The sequence below is a fragment of the Lepisosteus platostomus genome, chromosome 7 (genome assembly GCF_059453375.1).
Source record: "Lepisosteus platostomus isolate fLepPlt1 chromosome 7, fLepPlt1.hap1, whole genome shotgun sequence".
In the NCBI taxonomy this organism is placed as follows: domain Eukaryota; kingdom Metazoa; phylum Chordata; class Actinopteri; order Semionotiformes; family Lepisosteidae; genus Lepisosteus; species Lepisosteus platostomus.
Window position 1 is genome coordinate 46,010,617 of NC_142617.1, and position 22,155 is coordinate 46,032,771.

Below are 22,155 nucleotides of genomic sequence, written 5' to 3' on the forward strand. Positions count from 1 at the left end.
CAGTAGCATTGAAGTCCACCCTAACTCCTTACTATAAGAGCTGCAGCATATTTTAGAAGGTGCTATTGATATTCCTCTCTGTAAATCTACTGAGGAATTGAGATGGTTTGAAGGACATATTTCTGTGCTAAATACCTGAGTCTGGGTCGCCAAAGGGTTAAGTGGAAACCTCAAAGAGAAATACCAGTTGTATTTACAGAAACATGTCTGTGGTCCCCTTGCATGTGTGTGCAGGCCATATAGAACCCACAGCCAAAGAACTCTGACTGGAAGAGGAAGACCATAGACTCAACTGCAGAAGAAAGCCTGCAGACAGTACTGCCATTGTGCCGAGCAGAGACAAGGAACCTCCATTTTGTGTGTGGACCACGCTCTGTGCACAGAAGCCACCTAGCAGCGGGGCTCTGATATAATTTCTCTCTAGCCAAATGGAGCCTGTGAAGACAAATTCTGCTGACTAACCCAAAGAGCTCTCCATGTCCATGGTATCAAGCACAAGCAATAAGCAACACAGCCCAGGATGCTCTCCACAGACTTGACTCAGAGCATTCTACCCAGATCTGTCAGCGGCTCTGCTTCTGTCCTTCATCTAGCAAACTGAACACCATTGGTAACATCCATATGCAGAATCTCATTAACAGAAAGTTGCAGGCAGGGTGCCTTTTACTCTCATAAACTGCCTCATTTAACATAAAGTCAAGGCACAATTTCCGGACGCCTGCCCCTAACTTAAAGATAATGTTTTAGTGCACGCAGGAACCTACAGGTGCTTCCTAAAACCTCTTACAGTGAAAGTTATTCAAAAGTCCCTGGTGGAAGCTTTTAGCTTAAGAAAGATGAATACAAGCCTAAAAGGATTTCAGAAAAATATTCCTTTGCTTTTTAGCACACATTTCCTAACAAACTGCTTAGCCCACATACAAAAAAGCTTTGATTACTTTTAAAAAAAACAACTAAATGGTCTTTTAAAATCTGTTTGGAAAAGTGAATTAGTTTCCGGCTTGAAGAGGGCAAATCCATGGATTTTGATGATTTAAGTAGTTTCTTAACTGATCCCACATGTCTTGAGTTTTAAAAATACATAAATAAAATGTACTTCAAAAAGTTTAGAACGGCTGGAGAGCGTAAATCAGATAAATTTGTCCATTTAAACTTGACACAAAAAATTACTGTTGGCATGGTAAAAAAACAAGATCTGGCAATGAAATTTTATGGTTATTCGTTTATGACATGACAGAAAATCCTACTAATCCACTGCTTCCAAAATAGGTTGTTTTTCATAAGTTTTTCTTAATTGCTTCGGAAATAGTTGTTTTGTGAGGTGCAACACGACATCACTTCTCTGATTTCGTGAAAGGCTGCTATACAATCGGTCAGTAAGCCGCATGAGAGAGACAGTTTACTAGAGAACAGCGACATTGCATATTCAAGTAAACCTTTAAATAGAAAGATTTACTTTAAAGATTAAGACAGTTTGTAAAAACGGCAGCCCGTGTTTTAAGTTAAACTAGGAAGTGAAGTCTTGGCACTTACAGGTATTTGGGTAACGGACAAGCCGGCTTGGTTCCCTGTCTAGTTGGCATCGAGACGACAGCAGGTGTTTCATGATGCCAGGCCGGAAAAAGCTGGAAAACATTTGTGACCTGATCAAAGAAAACGTTTTTTCTCTCCTTCTTCCAAGAGGATGCATTTTTTATTAGCTAGTAATTTAGGTGGGCAGCACAGTGGTGTTTTTACACAGCTTCTTCATAGCTCCTGCGTTCTGGGTTTCATTCCGGAGTGTGATGCCTTCTGGGTGAAGTCTGCATGACCCTCCTGGTCTGGTTTTGGCAGGTACAAGTTTCTTCCCATGGTCCAAACACAGGTTGTCCACACAAACTGCCGATTCTAAATGTGTGTGTGTGTGTCCTGCTATAGACTGGCAACTTGTCCAGGGTGTACTCCTGCCTTGTGCCTGAAAGGGTAGTTTCCAGCCTACTGTAACCCTCTAAGAAGTTAATAGTGGATGAATTAAAGTAATTTGGGTTTATATTTAAAACTTACCAAAAAATAATTCATTCAAATTTATATTGAAATGCATCTGAGCAAGGCACACATACTCCAAAAATACTCATATTATATGGAATAACATAGAAACGACATATAAATCCTATGACTTGTTTCTAATGTGTTGCTAATTACGCAATATAAAAATCACACAGCACAACAGACTGTAAACTCCCTCTGTGTCCCCGTGATTCTCTAAACACTGGTTACTGATGGTAAACCACTAAGAAGTATGAATTTCGCTCATAAAACTGACTGTCTGGTTTTCTTTTATCAATTCATTAGTTAACCCTTTCACAGCCACAACCTTCCAACTCCGACTGATTTCGAAGCTGTCCCAGAAGCTAGTAAATGAAACGCTAATCCCCTGTGCGTTACAAATCGCGGCTGTTTGATGGCAGTGACAGAGAAGTTTTATGATGTTCGGGCTGTGTTGAGAAGTACTGCTGTGTCAGATCTTATTTCTGTAAAAACAATATTTGCAGCCAGAGAGATGAAACGGCACACAGAACTGATAAAACAGAATGCTGAAATTTCCCAGCTTTCTGGGGGAGGGTGAGAGGGTGACATATTTTTGTGTTAAAAGTTGAAGTTAAAAGAGATCAGCTAACTTGCGATTCTTAAATGTTGAGATGTATTCCCATCTGTATTACAGCAGGGGTAGCCAGCTACCTCATCGAAAAAAGAATCAAGATCAATTGTATTTGTGTGGCAGATATTCAAATAACATGGTTTTAAGCCTGTTTAAGCTGTGGAAGTCATTCATAAAGCGCAGAAGAAAAACATATTTAGCTTAAAACCTTAACTCCAAAAAATCTGAAAACAAAGCCTTTTACTGACTGCCCAGCTACACGGGTCATCCTACTGAGGTGCCCAAACTACATAGTAGTTGAACTGAAGGGTTGAAACTTAATGGATGGCTCTCTTCCAATAGTGTGGCATATTTAACCCATTAAACTCTTAACTTCAGCTCTGCATTCTGGTGGGAAAACTGTCCCTTTTCGCCATCATGCTTTGCATCAGATAAATAAAATGGTTGAGTGGGTTAATTCCATAATCAAGGAATCCAAAAGCAATTCTGAGTCAATGGGTTTTTGGGATTCAGCTGAATTCCACTTTCCTAGAAGGTGAACAGTGGATGCTTTAAAATCATATGATGGAGTTAAAATCTATTTCAAAACAATTCTATTTATTAAAAACATGACAATTCATAGGAACACCTGGGAGGTTGGAGTCTTGAACGAGGTTGCAAAGAAGCAGCAACACGGCAAAACAAAACATGAGTGTGTGAATGCCCTTAACCAACCTCTTCATGACACAATAGAATAGCAAACACCAGTATTAATAGCAAAATTATCAGTTTGCCAAGATCAGTAAGAACATGTATGATACAGTACTTCTCTACACCGGAGGCCTGCTTCTGCTCCTTGCCTCCTTACGAATCCTGTTATAAGGAGGACTATCGATTGCTGAGCCTGCAGCTTCTCTAAATGCCCGCAAACTGGCAGGATGAAATGGGTCTTATATGCACATCTCTGCTTGAAACAAAATGCATGCTGGAGGTAAGACAGCTCAATGTGAGTTGGAGAGGTGAGGAATAAAAAGCTTCGGCTCCTGGTGCAGGCGATGGCACTAAAGCAGCCGGCTGGCACCACAGCCCTGGTCTCTTCCAGCGACAGCCGTTGTGCAATCAGGCGAAGCATGGCTGTGATGGAGACTGAGGCCACGAGGGACTTAAAAAAAAAAAGCAAAGCATTTAAAAATAATCAGGAGGGATCAGGAATCTATCCACAAGAAAAAAAAAATCTGTGTCCATCACCCTAGGCGATGCTAAAAGAAACCATTCTTCACAGCTGAGCTGGCAAGGGAAACAATAGAAAAGAAAAAAAAGAGTCACCAGCGAAGAAGAAGCGGGCTGTGAATGCACCAGGACAAGATGTGATGGCAGAATTAGCCCACCAAATGTTTGCGGAGAATTGTAAAGCTGGCGCATCAGCAGGGAGGTTCCTGGGGCTTTCGCAGGAGGTGGCACCGCTTGCTCGCTGGCATCGATCCTGGAAAGACGTTCTGGCCCTTTTAAATGGCACCCCCGCCTGCAGCTGCTCACTCCATTCTGAACACCGGCTGCTTATTAAAGCCTCCGAACTATTAAAAGAAATCCAGAGGGACAGAGTGCTTATTAGACACCGCACAATGTTTTCGCTGGGCCTGTAGCTCCCTTCTGGACACACGAAAACAAAAGCCTTATTTTAAATGGATTAAAGATGGACGGAAGCTGGGTGAGGGAGCGGCGACTATGTAGAGAACCCGGGCCAAAAAAACCTGACCAGTTTACCTGAGCGGTGTGCTTACTGAAGAAAACCAAACGACCAAAAGAAATCACAGTGCAGAACCTCGCCTAATATTTCAGTCTAAAGAGAGTTCTTGAAGTGTTACCCACTAGGTGTACAAAAACACACACAAAAATATCATGCATTTTCAGGTTTGCCAGTGTAATTCAAAGAGGTCTATGTATTCTGAAGCTTGACAACAAAGAACTGCCAAAGAACAATTAAAAACGCTTACTAAGCTTATTATATATTTTTCACTTTAGCAAGCTAATTACCTGCCATGAAAAATGCTATTACACACTTCCTTCCACAGAAACCAGAGATATCTAGCAATTAGCACTCCTGCCTGCTGGAGTGGGTACAGGCCTAGTGACTGGCCAGCAGCCTTACGGCTAAGGTTGTTACTCCAGAGGGTACTGGAGGAGGTTGAAAACAACACTGTAAAATAATCTGATTGATTTTATTTGTCTACTGTGAAGCAAACAAACAGAAAAACATTCTCTTCTCAATTGTTCAACGTTATCAGGCTTTTATGGACAAGGTATGGCAAAAACACACATTATTTTTTTTTCCTTTGAAGGAAAATGGCTCCAAGCCCACTGCCCATAACAAAAGGTTCACAACTCCCAGAGGGCCCGCTAGAAGATAAATGAGAAAAAAAGTAACGTCTTGTCCAGGGAAAAATAAAAAATAAAAATAGCTCCTGCAGTGACTGCAGACTGATCTGCACATTAAACCTCCAACACTGATCCAAACAGACATTTTATTTAATTTGCTGAAGACATATAATTCTCACATAATATCATTACTTTCATTTTGCAAAATAGTGGGATTTTGAGGAAACCTAAGAATTCTGAGACACTCAAGTGTTTCCAGCCTGTTCAATCTTCCAGGCTATATCCATCACTCAGGTTTCCACCAATTACTTTGTAAATACAACTCTTCCACTACTGTGTAAAACCCATTTCTCAAAATTTTCCTTTCAAACTTTGCATTTTCATTACACGTGCTCTACATTTATTTATAATGTAAATAATAGATGTAATAAGATTTTCTGAACACTAATATTTACAAGGGATTGCTGGGCATTTCACGAGATGTTTATGGTTATAAATAATGATGATGACAAAATCAGAGAGAGTTCAGTTTAGAAAATGACCTCTCCAAGCTCTGGAATGAGCATCATTCATTTCAAATACCCTGCTGTGCGTTTTACAGAGACAAAGAAGAAATGTAATCAGATTCCTAACATCTGCACTCTGTCATATGCTGAATCTCATATAAATCATCTCCAGTTGATCCTGATCAACTCCAACTGCAAAATCTGACTACTATTCTGCTTCATGTCTTAAATGTGTTGTCTGCACCCACTGACAGCCTTCATCCTGAGGGATTTATGTTTGTCTTTTCATGAGCTTTAATACAGTGTAGTATGTAGTTGCCCATTTTCAAATATCACTTAATATTGTTTTTGTTTGAAAATAACCCCATTCCATAAATAACCTGGGTTATCTAAAAGTGAAGGGCATTTAATAACCTATATAAGTAGCTTGTTACACATAAATCTACACCTGTATCTTCTTCAACAAAGGATGACAAAGAACACCTTACAAAACGTTAATGCAATCCTTTCCTAGATTGGATGGACTCGCTGCTAATGGAAGAACTACACAAACAAGAATACAGGCAGAGAATAAATCAGTTAAGATGATTAAATATGTACATGTACCCCCCCCCCAAAAAAAAAGGAAAAATCCATTGAATAACAAGAAAAACATATTGATTCCAAACTTCTAGATGTGTATAACTGTAGGCCCATGTCCTGCTTCCCTCTGTGAGGCATGCGTTGAATCAAGTCTCTGGGCTGTTGAGTAAGGTATATTTTCCACTCTGAGAGAACTATCTAAACCTCGTATACTTCCACTGCCAGGGGAACACTAGTCTAGGTTATTTTAGGATTTTTATAAAACCCTTCATACAGATATTATATAAGTGTAGATACCTAAGTTTTTTTTTCTGCTTCACAGCTTGCAAGCATTTCTTTTCCTTGCAAATCAGGAGATATGATTTAGGAAAGGTGCTCTCAAACAGTCCAGGAATGTGCAATAATGTATATATGGGTTTGGATATGTCAATTTGTTTTTAGTTAAGTACAGTGCTGTAAGACATTTGGAGAACTGAAGACTGGAATCACCGCACTCAGCAGTAAGTTATGCTTAATGGCATTTGCATCTGTGCAGCATGTGCTCCTGAGACAGGCTAGCTGTGTTCCCACATAACTATCTAAGTCTTAATGTGCCTTAAGCCAGCAAACGCGCCTGTTAGAATCCCAGATTTAAAACATGCCCATGTCTTTAATGATGTAGTACAGTCCAGAGGAAATTGAAAATAAGCAAAAAGGCTCTTTACTGGATACTGAGCATAACCAGACTGCTCCAAAGACACGCATTATCAATTCTGTCAATTGCCACTGTGTTTTAAAGCTTTTGCGCATTAGTCTCCTCACAGATGAACCCTGTGCTCTGTGAAGCTCCTAATTGGCCAGTGAAAAAACAATTGGTTGCCACTGTATATTAGCCTACTGCATCTCATTAAGGGCGCAACACCTCCAAGATACTCGAACAAGCAGTTAATTACCCCTTCCGACACCAATACACACATAATGATTCTGCACAAAACACAAATCAACCCGCAATTACAAACTCTGACAGACATACAAAGGCGCCTGTAAGGATGGGATACAAAAGATTGAATTCTGATTTGTAAATGCTTTACCATCAAAGACTGCTTTTTGCTTGGGGTTTGCAGTTACTATGAGCAATACCAATTATGAAAACCCAAGGATTTGTGCAGGTCAACACTAAGACTGCTGTTGATTCATCCGTCATGCAAATCCATATTACAGACCACACATACAGTAGGAAAACGACTAATTTATCACAGAATCTAACGAGGCAGTCCTTTAATACTGCACTATCAGAAAACAGACACAAAACTCTTTATACGATAACACTAGCAAAAAAATGTGCTGAAATCAGCTCTATGAAACAATTATTTTACACGCGACACATTCTTTATCTAGACTTTTGCATTGTTTAAAGGGAAACTATTAAAACGTGTCTTTTTCAACCATGACAGAAACCGGATTAAAATCCTCCTGCTACACTGCCTACACTATCTTTCAAAATATATAAAAAACGGAGAGCTGCATTTCACATTAACATGAATAATACCTGCAGGGATTAAGAGATATCAGTTAACTGACCTCCATCCAGCATGGCAAACTCATGACTCATAACCCAACTCAGGAATGCTGGGGTATTTTAAGCACATTGTGTGGGGGTATTTCATTTTTTCACAGAAAAGGGAAATTCCCATCGCCTAGAACAGATTAAACATATTAAAACATGAATGTTCCCATTTTAAAATGAAATGTATAAAAAACAAAAAGCAAAAAGCAGAACAGCAAAATCAGTGAATGTAAGTAAACAAAAATAACTCAAAGAGACTTTAAGAAATCACATGACTCGGAACAAGATTTGTGTGCAAACTTAATAATGAGGTTCACAAGGAAACGACCAATTCAATAAAGTACAACACACAGTCTTAATATTTTCCTGAAAAATGTCATAGAAAATTAAACTATTCTGTAAAAGCTGAAAGCTCACCTAACACTACATTCCTACAGAGAAGCAAAAGCTGTACCTCTTGAATAGCAAAAATGCTCAAGTCTTTTTTGTACTTTCTTTCATTCTAGTAGCTGAGCCAAGTGACTCGGGCAGTACTTCTGAAACATGGCTGCCTGGATCCCTTTAAAACACCTCGACTCTGCCTGGTGCGGCTCATCACTCTGTCTATTGTTTGTGCTCCTAGGGTCGTGTGCCAGACAGGATCGTGCAAGGGAGTTTATTTTTATTTTGTCGCCACCTAGTGGTTCAGTTTGTTTTGTCGCTAGCAGAGAGCTGGTGATCAGCTGAATGATCTGTAACACATCTCACCACCTGCCGCTGCTGTTAATATTCCTGTTATGAACGGTTGTATGTGTTAACAAAGCACTCAACACGATTGTTTTTAGAGACAGAAACAATGAAATCAACTACATATCTAGGTTGCCAGGCTAATGACAAAGAAAAGAAGTTACAGCCCAAAGAGGCAAAATTCTTTATCATTTTCTCCCACAGGCTTCTAAACAGAATTCTTAATGTGAACAACATGCCCTGAAAGGCTACATTTCAAGAAAGCAGTGGAGTTTGAAATCTAGGTCACACTGGAGAGGAAAAGTGAGTAGGAGAGAGAGTGAGATACAGGGGAAGTGAATGTGAGAGAGAAATATAACACTCGTCAATAAATTCCAAGGAAACATACAAAGGGGAGGCCTGCTAAGTATAGTTTATGAATGTCTAATTCCAATCAGACTGCTTTTTGCAAGAAAATAACGTTGTTAGGATTGAATGGATGACAGAGTACTGAATCACTGACAGCCTGACTGCAGTGAACACTACGACAAGCTATGGCCAACCAAGACAATATTTCGTCAGACCTGACAATATTCTTTAAAGCAGTTCGGAAAGTAGAGCCAAACAGTGATTTCATCAACTGGCCCCTGCAACTTCAGATGAGCTACAAGGGCACTAGGGCACTGGTTCCTTTGATGACCACATCAGGAAAATAATCAGATGGCCCTTAACGTTTTCAAAGCAGGGGAATGACGACGTTTGCCTGGTTCAAGCGAGCGCATTCCAATTTCTCCTGTTCCTGAACGCATGATGGAAAGCCGTAACGTAAAACAAATGTTTTCATAAATCGCTCTGCGTTGAATCAGCATTATTCATTTCTCTGTTTACAGACCAGCTCAGATGATTTCAAAACATTACTGCGCTGCAGCTGGTTCAAATTGTGGAAAGTTTGATGTAGCCCACGTACTTAGCCCAGGCAACAGGCTCTTGCCATTACACAGTACACATCAAAACTAAGAGAGGGCGGTATGGCCTCCCAGTAATCTGCTTGATCATAATTGTCATCAACAGCACAACAGGCCTATGGGTTTGTGACACCAGGGGTTATGATCACTTTCCCTGACCTTTAGGATTCTCTTTCCTTTTTAAATTATTTTTATTGGAAAAGTAATTTCCAGACATTAACATTAATGATGTTAATTGAAGGATCAACTATGCTTTATTACATATGCTGTTCAGTAAGGCTATTAACATGTGCTTGATTAGCACAACTGTATAAAAGCCCAATACTATTATCGGACTGTTCTTGGCACCTGCATGTTAATGCTTCATTTTTTCAATTTAGAATCCCTAATTAGTTTTCTCTTTATAACCATAAGAACGATTACAAATGAGAGGAGGCCATTTGCCCCCTCTAGCCCATTGGTAGTTAGCAGCTAATTGATCTGAAAATTTCATCCAGCGGTTTCTAGAACGAAGCTAGGGTATCGGCTTAACCAACATGACTGTGTAGCTTGCTCCACACTCCCACCACCATTAGAGTAAAGATGTGCGCTCCCCCCTCTGTTTTTACTGTCACCCACTTTAAAAAATGAGAACCCCTCCCCCACCATCCACCATTTTGAATTTGAATATTTAATTTCCATTAAATAACACATTGCTACATGCACTCTTGCTCTCTCTTTCCCTGGAAGCATGCTATCACAAGTGCAGGCTGGGAGCAGAGGCGCGATGCAGCTCTCGCTGACGGCACTATCGGCTCACTGCTGCATGGCAAACCAAGAATGCCAGTGAGAGCCAGCAAATAGCCCCAAGCGCAGGTACAGGATAATAATAATAATAATAATAATAATAATAATAATAATAATAATAATAATAATAATAATAGCTTACATTTATATAGTGCTTTTCTAGACACTCCACTCAAAGCGCTTTACAGGTAATGGGGACTCCCCTCCACCACCACCAATGTGCAGCCCCACCTGGATGATTTGACGGCAGCCATAGTGCGCCAGAACGCTCACCACACATCAGCTATCAGTGGGGAGGAGAGCAGAGTAATGAAACCAATTTATAGATGGGGATTATTAGAAGGCCATGATTGGTAAGGGCCAATGGGAAATTTTGGCCAGGACGCCGGGGTTACACCCCTACTCTTTACGAGACACGCCCTGGGATTTTTAATGACCACAGAGAGTCAGGACCTCAGTTTTACATCTCATCCGAAGGACGGCACCTGTTTACAGTATAGTGTCCCCGTCACTATACTGGGGCATTAGGACCCACATGGACCGCAGGGTGAAGATGGCAAGGTTTAAACTCCAGGACTGATCAAACGAGTCAAACTCTTCTTCTTGTGTATTCAGAAGTCCAGAAGTGGTTCCAATTACAGACCGAGGAAACAATTTGATCAAAGCACAATACGCTGAATTTTCCACTCAACGAAACATCTTAAGGAATTTTAATGTTGATACGATAACAACATGTGTGTGAGATAAATACACCTACAATTTTAGCAGCCTACTGTTGCCATAATTAAATCTGGAGTAGAAGAGAACAAAACCTTTATTAAACATTTAGGTGATGTACTGTATCAAAAGCTTTTTACTTTTACTTTTCAATCGGAACTGCTTAATCCTAATAAATGAGGCAACCATTAACATAAGATGTTAATCAAAGGCGCACAGCGCACTCCTAGATTTACAGCTGAATACTCAGCACTCTAAGATCAAAATCAGCTTAACCGAGGCCACATCATGACCATGTGTCTAATGTAGTTTCTAAAATCATTTCCACATTACCACTGTACTGCTTCTTCACAACAGCATAAACTTTAGCCTAAACCTATCACTGCTTAAAGAAGGTCAATATACAAAATAATACAGCACATGGATGCACATGACCAAGAATGTGATGGAGATTTTTCATTTTCACAGTTTTATATCAGACTAATGTATTGCTTTCCATTAACACATTTGCTAACACTATGAGAGATTGACAGCTTTGATTAATATATAATCCATGTGGTATTAATTTTATTAAGGTTAAGGCAAAGCTTCTTTAACATACTGGATAATGTACAATTAATTTCTTTGTATGGTCGGGAACAAAGCACTCCTGCAGCCTTTGAAGCTGCAAGATGAATTGCTTTAGAAACGGAAATCATTGCTTCTGAATGCAGTTATAAAAAAAACTGCAGTAGGAATTAATAATGAAAGCTCTCTTTTATATACATGAGACTCAGCATTTTGGTGGTGATGGTACACCACAAAGTAGTCTGTAAAAGGCTTAGCCAGGCTTCATACTTTAATAGGCCAGAGTTATCATGAATACAAATTAAACTGGGCTGTAGAAAGGCAGATCAGCCTTAAGATGATAGAGGGTTATTAATGGATAACCCACTGCACGCATGCTCTCCAAGCACATTACAGCAGACCTATATTACAGCACTCTCTTGGTATGCGGAAAGCCAACATAGTTAATATTTCAAGACACTTGTCTAGGACTACAGCCCCAATGCAAAGGTCAAGAATTTTCCTCAAGAGTTCAGCAAAACAGTTATGAGCAGTAAGAAAATAGGCACAGCTCTGAATAGTATCATAACCAGCACTATCCTCTCCCATGGCTGGATAAGAAAATCACTTAGCTATTAGCAGCAAAATGAGCTAGATGGACTGATCCTTTCCTACAGTATGTTCTAACTAGTTAGCTAATGACTAGTGGGAGAGAAGAAGACTATTAACTGGGCATCATGACACTGAGTTTTTCATATTTCAATGACACCATTTTTTTGTGTGACTCTTCCTTTCTGAAACATACAAATTCAGAGATTTATTATAAGTCATAAAAAATACACGAATGAAAACAAATAAGGTGTAAAAGGTGACATTTGCACTTTTCAAGAGACTCATCTGAGCGATCAGACACAAGACTCTGACCACTTACTTGAGCCACACAGCTGAGTGAAGCATCAAACCCGCTGAACTACAGTGCCAGGTCCTTGAGCGCTCCTGAGAGTGCAGATGAGTTACACAGTGTAATCACACACTAAAACCACCCAGACTGAAACTCTGGTCAGCTGTGCATTGTTGTACTTTGGTTCAAAGGTCTAAATGGACCATAAACATGAAGAGGTTCACACAGCCCAGTCCAAAAGAAAAAAGTGAAATGGAATGTTTTCACAAACCACAAATTAAATGGAAGAAGAATGATTATATCATACTAGAGACCTAAAACCTGGAAACACCTGTGGGTACCTGCCTCAGTCTGATCTCTATGAGCCTGAATGAGTGAAACAGCAGGAAGGAGGTGGCATGTGACAGGATAGTTTCTCTGTGTCAAGAAGCCTTGTGAAGCATAATGTTAACAAAAAATAAACAAATTATGGAAATGATGAAGAGTCTGAGAGGAAAATACATTAGGTTTTTTGTTCATGTCAATGAAATTTAGATTAGGTGAATTTTGCAGCTGAACAAAGAGAGAAAAATCACATTATCCTGAAGATAACAAATTATTGACTTCTACTTTTCTGTACAGTGCAAAATAAAAGGGGTAAGGTACCATTGCAAGTGTATTGGGCAGATACATTTTTCTCTTCAAAAGTAGGCAACTCCACAACAGTTCCCATACAACTGAACAGGCTATGCAGCTCTCAGAATCATCACAGGCCAGATGGTGGAATGGTGGACACAGATCAGATACACTAAACACCTGTGGATATAGGCTGAGAGGACACAGGTCAGATAAACTGGATATCTGTGGACACAGATAAGATACACTTAACTTCTGTGGATACAGGCTGAGTTCGCTCTGAGAGTGGACACAGGTCAGATAACCTGAATGTCTGTGCATGCATGTTGAGAGTGGACACAGGTCACATGTACTTTGCACCTGCTCATACAGGCATAGTGCTGAGAGTGGACACCAGTCAGACACACCTAACACCTGTGGATAAAGGCTGAGAGTGATCACAGGCTGATATAGGACAGTGCTCTGTATCTTCCATATCTTGCGTAAAATGCTCACAAAAATATGGAATTTTGATTAAATGTGAACTCAAGCAAACAAACATAAATACAATGAAGACAGAACCATGGAAATGTTGTGCTCTACTTTACAGCACATCAAATAATCAGTCAAAACTGCAGCAAGTTGGCATAAGACACTCCATTTCATTTACAACATTCCATAAATTAATGGAATATACACCAACCTTTTAAAAAAATCCAAAAACAGTTCTACTTTTTATATCTGAGTAAACTGAAGAACACAATTCCACAATTTGACTTGTTACTCAGTCAGTCTCCAAAAAACCTCATATGAAAGTTAAGGCTCAGAAAGAAATGTATTTGCTTTATTAAAAAAAATGTGAACACTGAAATCATACTTTTCCCCTGTTAGAATGAATCCAATCTTATTTTCCTACTGATAACAGATTGTCTTATAAATATTCTAGACAATACTGAATCTCAGCTGGTGAGGTAAAAGACACTTCCGTGCTATTTCCATGAGGTATGAGTTATGTCTTTCTGGGAAATATTAAAGGTTTCACCTTCAAACTTAAATATATCACATTTATTACACTTACTTAACTCACCAGTTTAAAGCAGAAAACTACATCGGCAGTGTTTGGTTAGAAATTTCAGGAGCTACAGTAGGGTTAGTTTAGAAACAGGATGTTTTTCTTCTTCTTCTGGGCTTTAGATGCCCATCTGTCCTTATTTCCCAAATAATTTCACTCAATAAAATATGAACGGTCAAATTCTGCCAACAAAACTAGAAAAAAAATTACTTTGATCACGAAAGAACATAATTTGGGCTATCTTTGGGAGTCTGAATCACTACCAAACTGAGAATAACTGGGCCCATGTGGAATACCACCCCCTAGAAGAACTCAGGATGTCTTTTTCTCCCTTTGTCTTTAAGAAACACGTGCTCAGTGCAAAAAGAGACCAAGGTCCCTGCCAGCTAATAAATATACCAAAATCGTGCAAAATTTCAAATGAAGAGAAAGTTGAAGCAACTGTTCTGTTTTTTTTTCTCATGTAGCCACAGTTCCAGCTGGCAGGAAACAGCAAGAATATCGATAATGGCACAAATGTGTTGCCTTTGTCTGTGTGATGTGGTGATTGCTGCACAAGGGGTGGCGTGCGTCTGCTTTCAATCTGCGACCCAGCGCTGAGGAGGATCTGCCCTGCTCTGTCATGCACAGGCCTTCGCTCATCGTGTGGTCTGTGTAATTTACAGACCACATCACACACAGATTGAGAACTTTTTTCTCAGTGACAAGCTAAGCTGCTCCTTGCTGTGATTAGCCCACAGCTGGACTGTTTCCTAATTGCCATTGTACTTCATTGCCTCCCGTGGTAGACCGGGAACTAAGTGCAGATGAGATTACTGAAGTGCCCATGATGTTACTTTGTTCAGGTAAAATGCACCACAACTCCCTCACCATTTCAGGGTTCAACTACATATGATGTGAAAACAGCATTCGAACTCACACATCAGATGGCACAGAAGATGCCAATGTCATTCAAAAACAATCTAAAATAGGCAATAATGCTTTGTTATACAAACCTCTGGGGATGCTGGGACACTGACATCTGACTTTCTCATGTGCATTAGTAAGCAACATTAGTGCACATTCTTATTTTTTATACTTCATGCAAATGTTATTAATCCTGACATTCTTTTAACCTAAGGAAATCTGAACTTAAAGCAGCACAGACTGTTTGTGTTTTTAATTTTAACACACATTCTAAAATAAGATCAAATAATTACTGAACTTATAAGCAACTGCATTGATACAACTTGCTGAATCCTATCTTTTCTATGCGGCATAATAACTGATTATTTTACGAAGCACATCACTGCCCTTGAAAAACAATCAAATACAGAACCTGGAGTGTTCTAACGGCTGTATGCATTGTCTAGTCAGGCACAGACCTCCATTCACCATTAACTATAATCTTATAAACCAATGAGTAAGGGAAATAGTATCCCTACATTAGAGATTTATCTATATAAAAATAAAAAAATTAAAGCTATATAAACAACATGTGACGTGTGAATATGACTCAAAACAATCATGGAAAGGCAAAAAAAAATAGTTAATCATTTAGACCACAACCAAATGCACAGGTGTACATATAGGATAGGGGCTGGATACACAGCCAGAAGTACAGATTATTACTGCACCAAGGAGCTGGAACCAATCCTAAAAACAACCACAAGGAAGAGCTCCTGCAAGATAGCCAAATGAAGTCACTAGGCCTACAGGAATGAGATGGATGATCTCTGGAAAATTCCAGAGGAGTCCTTCATCCAGCAGCAGATTGATAAAAACTGGAGATGATGATGACCATGTACACAAACATTTAAGACAAAAAAAGGCACACAGAAGCACAACAGGAAAAAACAAAAACAGAAGTTTTGCCAAAATTATTACTTTTTTTACATTTTCTTTGAATCTGATAACCATTTGAGAGTTTCCTGGAAAACAACTTTTCTCTATCTGCAATACTCCAATGACAACACCAACAACATTAAACGATAGCAAATGAACTTGACTGCAGTCTGTAGTTGTTTTGTGTCTGATTGCGGTAAGCAGCAATGAAATTATTTTCAAAGTGCATTATTAATAAATAAGGGAGCTCGAGAGTTAGTGCCCGATAATGATAATCTCAATTCTTCTACCTGTAGCCATGATAACATTTCACATTACTTCTACAATCCAGTGACAAAGGCAATACAGAAAACACATTTTCTTGACTGTACCTTTGCAACACTGTAGTGTGTCTTCGGCAGGGCTGGGCCTGGTCAGTACTGGGATGGGAGGCTTTTAAGGAAAACCAGGTTGTTTCTGCATGCTGGTGGGTGGAGCTTTTCCCTTTGACCAATATATCCAAACCAGTTCCCTAGTATGGCTACCGAGGAGACTGTGCTGTAGTTGGTGGTGAGATACTAAAGTAAGGTCCTGACTGCACGGTCATTAAAGATACCATGGAAGTGTTCGTAAGAACAGGAATGTTAGCCCTGGTGTCCTTACTAAATTAGTCCCTGGGCTTATACAATCTGGCCTCCCTAAAGTTTTCTATTAATTCAGACAGTAAAGCAATTTCTAACTCTCTGCCCGATCTGCTGTCCAAAACGGCTGCTGCACATCATCCAGGTGGGGGACTACAGGTCATTGGTAAATGGAGAGATTTCCACATGGAAAGCACTTTGGAAACCTCCGGGATGAAAAACAAATTCATGCTAATTCCTTCTGCCCCACGCTGGAAACAGTATCAGGAAATTCCTACACATATTTCAGAGGACACGTTTTTTTTGTTATGACAACTTCAGATAACGCCAGCTGCCATTAATTTTAGGAGGATCCTGCTTAATACGATCTGTACTGGTACAGATAAACCAGGCAATTAATCTTCATTGAGCTTTCTCAAGTCAGCCCAGAAAATGAATATTGTAAAGGAGTTAAGGAGTTTGTGTAGGCAGTTTTTCACATCATCCATTTGTTAAACTTTTGGAAACCATTCCGGTGTGCAAAATACCTGTAATACGTGATAACACTGAAGGGAAGGGAGTGTCATTTAAAAATGAGTGCTGAGATCATCCTCACAAATGAGATCATCAATGGTATGAAAAATAGGGATGCAGCCCAATATCCAGAGTGAATTTCTAAGCTTTGAGGCTCAATAAATAGACACATACACTGTGGGAAAAGCACATATGAAAAAGTTTTATAATTGCAGAGAACAATCATTATCGTAGAACAACTGCCCTTATTGACTAATCACGATTCCTCAACAAAATAGAAACCGTCACCTCTTTGTGTGAAGGTGTATGTCTTACATTTGCAGATGTCGATTTGCTTTTAGGTGGACGTTGCTCAGCATGTAAAATGAAGTATTACTCACTTCTTCTACTTGACAATGGTTAATTTCTCCAACACTTTGATCGCAAACGAGTGATTTGGTTTTCGGTAATGATAAAACCAGCTTCCAACTTCTTGTACGGCCAAGTAGAAATATGATGGCAATGACTGGGATGCTCTACAGACCGATACAGACATATAGATTTTTCTTTGAACTTCAGAGAGAAATGCCTTCAAAGCCCTTGGCACAGCATCATAAAACAAGCAGAAAAATACTTGAGCATGAACATACCGAGCACATTGCCTGAGGGCACCTCTTCCAGCTCCTCTAGTTCTCTCCCCATCAGCAGGTAGAGATTCTCCAGCGTGCAACAAGCCAAGTGAGGTACTGATGGGAGATCATCTGCAGCAGAACAGCCTTCCGGCAGCTGACAGATAGAAAAAGAAACAACAGTAACAATAGACAATAATCAGCAACACTGCAACCAAAAACAAAAATAAACATCTAGTCTTCTGATTGTTAAGGACATTTTCTTTTGTGCAGTAAAGAAAAATAATTCTCCTTTTAGAACAGCACTGTGGTCCTACAGACAGAGATTGACAGGAATTCCAATGCAGTTGTCCTGGAGGATCACCTTACAAAAGGTGTCATGTCCAGCTTGGTTTATTGCACAAACAAAGATGAGGAAAGGCAGATGGTACAATTGGTCATCAGGAAAAACAAATCAGCAGTCACAGCTCTTTGGGCGCAAAACCCCAGAGATTTAGGTTTGAAACTGCTTTGAATAGTGAAAAAAAATTACTGTGCTAAAGAAAATCATAGAAAACATGCTGGCTATTCCAATACAGTACATACGCACTGGTCAAATATTAAGAACCTCCAGAGAACAAAGTGTTGGACCTTTGTGTTGGGATCGGTAGCATAACCATTTATTTTATCAGAACTCTTTGCCAGTCACAGACATAACCTAATAGGTGGTATCTAAAACTCTCATCAGAGTATTTCAAAATATGAATTTTTAAACTGTATAAGCATCATAAACATCACTTTCCATCAAGCTACACTAGTTTTGTTTGAAATTATTATTAGTAGCATAGAATACACAATATAATTTACTACACAGAGAAAGAGGGATCTAACAAGATCTAATCTACCAATTTTGTTTACTTTTTTATCGCTTAAATAGGACATTTTAATTTGTTGACCCAAAATAATTGAAAGAAGTTTGTTTCTGATAATTTGTTGCTTTAATAATTTATATTTTGTAAGCAAAATCTGCTGTGGCGGCACAAAGTGGAGACATTTTCAGAATTATTTATTGGTTATTAAAAATTCCCAATCATCCAGGCTTTAAATTCTTGAAACCAATTTTTAAATGTTGCATTTCAATTATCGCCCTTTGGAATTAATATTTTTCTTCCTAAAAAACATTCAAGGCAGTTGAGCCTACATGCTCTTAGTGGTCACATTATCGCAGAATAACTACAGTTAACACTGGAAATTCCAAAAAGGTTTGAAAACGAATGTGGACTTCAGAAGAACAGGAATGAGAAAGTTTATGAGTTAAACCCACATATTTGTGTTTCCTACGCTAAGCACACTATAGGAGCTGTGCTGTGCTGGCACATCATAAAGCAGCAAACCATTACTTTCTGAAAATATGACTGACAGAAAATCAAAGGATAATCAGAGTCACGTGGTGTTTGTTAATCTGAGGCTCTTCCAAAAAACACTAAATGGTAATGCTGCCTGAAGTAGCAGGGGGATTTGAGCCAGTGACAGCCCGTGGCTGTATGTGGGCTACAAAGGAACAAGCAGAGGTTAATTCCGAGCTGACAAGAACAAACACAATATTGTGGCTGCGGAGACTCTTCAGGTATGTAGGAGAAAGAACAGGAAGGTGAGGCAAAGGGTTGAATAAGGGAAAAAAGGAAAAAAAAAACATGAATATGGGAGACAAATTCCGAGGAACCAAGGAGGACCACCATCTGTAAATTAATGGAGAACTTAAGAAAGAAATCACTGAGTGCTAGGGGAATGTGTGAATGTAGGTTTAAAGGCAGTTTAGTCTTTCTAATGCCACAACTATCCTTTCTGTTTGCTTTCTGGTGTAGGAATCTTTGATGTGGTGGAACATGTGCAAGCAGGCCGGGAGTCCGCGCCTATCTCGGCCCATACGCTTCTCTAAATGATGTTCGGCATATCAGTTTCCTGTAGAACACACACACGGATAATGGCATCATTTTCATCACATGCATCAGTGCCTCAGCCCCGCACGAGGTCAAGTGGGGTTACGGAAACGAACAGAAACCACAAGTACAGCACCGTAACTGTCTATCTTGTGCGTGTTTTTAGATTTACTTGCACACTGGTGTTCAGCTCCAAAGCTGCAGTACCTTAAAGGAAAGAATCACTAAAAAAGACAAAAACATGCTCATCATACCTCCCCTGCATGCAAATGGACATTTCAAAGTATCTTTTATTTTTACTTCAAAAATATTTTATAAAATGGCCCAGAGGGGCTGGTTATCAAGTAGCCCAGCTCATCACGCTTGTGTGATGCAATAAAACAATTGAACCCCTGGTAGAACAACACTACTGTGTCAGCAGCTGCCTGCAGTAGCTCTGCTGCCTTGTTTCAGAGCTGTGGAAATTACTGATAGAGGTAATTCAGGAGCAGTCTTTGATTTCCAGTCCTCTGAGGCACCAGCAAGTTGGGAATACAGGTCTAGGAAGTTTGAAGCAGTTTTCAAACAGTTTTCAGAATTGCTATTAAGCTAAGTAAGGGGTTATGTAAAGTTATTTCAGTGCCACACTCTTTATATAATGTTTTATTTTCATATCCTTCTGTCTTTATAATTCGTCACTGAAAAGGAAAACATTATTTTAAAAAATCGGACAAACACTCTTTTTGTGACATTGTACAAAAAATTCCTCCTTAAGTCCTGAATTGTATTTAAGGGTCACCAAGAAAATCTCCCTTTTCACATTACAACATAATTCAGTAACAGATGAAGGGAGGCCACTTGGCCCGTCATGCTCGTTTGGTTTCTAGTACCTTCTTGATATCATCTGAGCCATTTCCTGAAGGACTGCAGGGCATTCTTCATCTTTCGAGACATGCCCGAGGCAGCAGTGGGGTTTATGTGAGGCAATTCCAGCCAACCAATGAAAACCTGACATGGTGCTGTGATGTACTCGGTGTTTGCTGTTGTCGACATGCAAATTGACTTACAATAATTGACACACAATGGGAATCGCCAGCCCAGATAAAAGATTAAAATGCATAAAAACAACAACCTAGCCATCCAGTGGACAGGGCTAAATGTATAAGAAACAATCTCCAGAAACAGCAGAAGCCGGTTCCAAACTTCCAGACTAATGTAGTGCTCAAAGCTGAATAAAAAGCACTCTGGAAGAAGACAAAACAAGTAGCGCTGTTTAAAGACCTTTGTCAAAAAAGGTGAAATAAACATCTCAACCACAACATTTAAAATGACTTCACTGTGTTGTTTTCTCACTAGGAGCAAAACAGCAGGCGGTAATGTAGCAGGGCATTTAAAGATTTGTGGATATGGTTGCCTCACAGGGCTGGCTTTGAGCCTTACCTTGTGTGAAGCTTCAGCCGGATCGTATTTGGGACCCAAAACAAACACCCTCTGGCCTCTCCGCACCACCCCACTGTACACCCTGGCAAAGGCAATAAAGTGCTCCTTGTTCTCCTCCTCTGGCCTGTTAGCTTTCAGGGCCATGGTCTCCATCTGACCAGAAAGCATATCCACTCCTGGGAAAGAAAATTCAACACACAGATTTTGGTAAGTTTTCACTACACTGTTGAAGAATATATTATAATATATATTGGATATACTACCTCTGTATCCATGACAAGAGACTTACCACACTTACAGCAAAGGATGAACTTGCTCTAAGTGGGCAAGGGTGAAGGTATATGTGTACAGAGAAACGTTTTTGTTCTATTTTCAAACAGTGATTGTGAAAAACGCTACAAAGGTTCCACAAAAGAAATCAAACATGAAAGGGAGCAAAAGATTACAGATAAAGAGTGCGAAACAGCTTTAATTCATAGTGCTGGCAGATTTCTCAATGGTTCAGGCAGCAATCGGAACGCATGACAAGATGATAACTTTAGGAATAGCACTTACAACAGATGGGGATGCCCTTGCCAAGCACTGAGATGACAGCCAGTAAAGGGCATCTTCACGATTCTGGCATGTTGTACAATGTGATCAGTGAGAGGGATTCGTCCTGTGATGGGTCCAATTCTAATTCTAATACACTAACCTTCACTGGAAGCTTTCCTATTACAGATGTCTAACCTCTGGAATAAACATCTTCATTATGAAACTCAGCACTGTCAAATTTAAACTTTAAAGAAAAAGATAACTTAAGACTATTTTTTAGATTATTAAACCCAAGAGCAATAGCTTTGGAAATCGTTGCTTAAGCTGTGAAAGTGCCTTGACACATTTTTATAACGCACATGGTGAGAGACTGAAATATAAGATGATGATAATTTGCTTGGCATTGGTTAAAGCACATTGCATGTCATCAGCATTTGCAGGAGCGTCGATTCCTGTGTCTGCTGTGAAGAGAAGAGACTTGCCTTTGGTGCTCTCCCCACAGGACGCTGCTGCATCAGGCACAGACCCAGACCCCGTCTCTGGCTGCTCTGGGCTGTCTGGCTCCTGAGAGGCCGCGAGTCTCTCTGCATGTCTCCGCCTGGCCTGCTCCCTCCGCAGAGCTATTTCCTCTTGAGTCAATGGCCTGGGAATTCCAACAGCACAGTTTTGGCAATGCTTATTTTTAGATAAAAATAGAAAATGAGTGCTTGATTTTGCTATGCACTGAAAAAACAAACACTGATGGTGGAGAAAAAATAACAGATCAGGTCCAAAGGTGAGGTGACATTTTAATATGTCCTTATTG

General features: G+C 39.7%; 1 protein-coding gene across 1 annotated transcript in view; it reads right to left on the bottom strand.

Annotated features, from left to right (window-relative positions):
- The window catches only part of efl1 (elongation factor like GTPase 1), a 90,676-nt gene that overhangs the window by 38,237 nt on the left and 30,284 nt on the right, over positions 1 to 22,155 (bottom strand). The window contains 3 exon segments of the mRNA XM_088640744.1: positions 17,500 to 17,635; positions 20,817 to 20,992; positions 21,851 to 21,993. Coding sequence (XP_088496870.1) covers positions 17,500 to 17,635; positions 20,817 to 20,992; positions 21,851 to 21,993 — 455 coding nt within the window.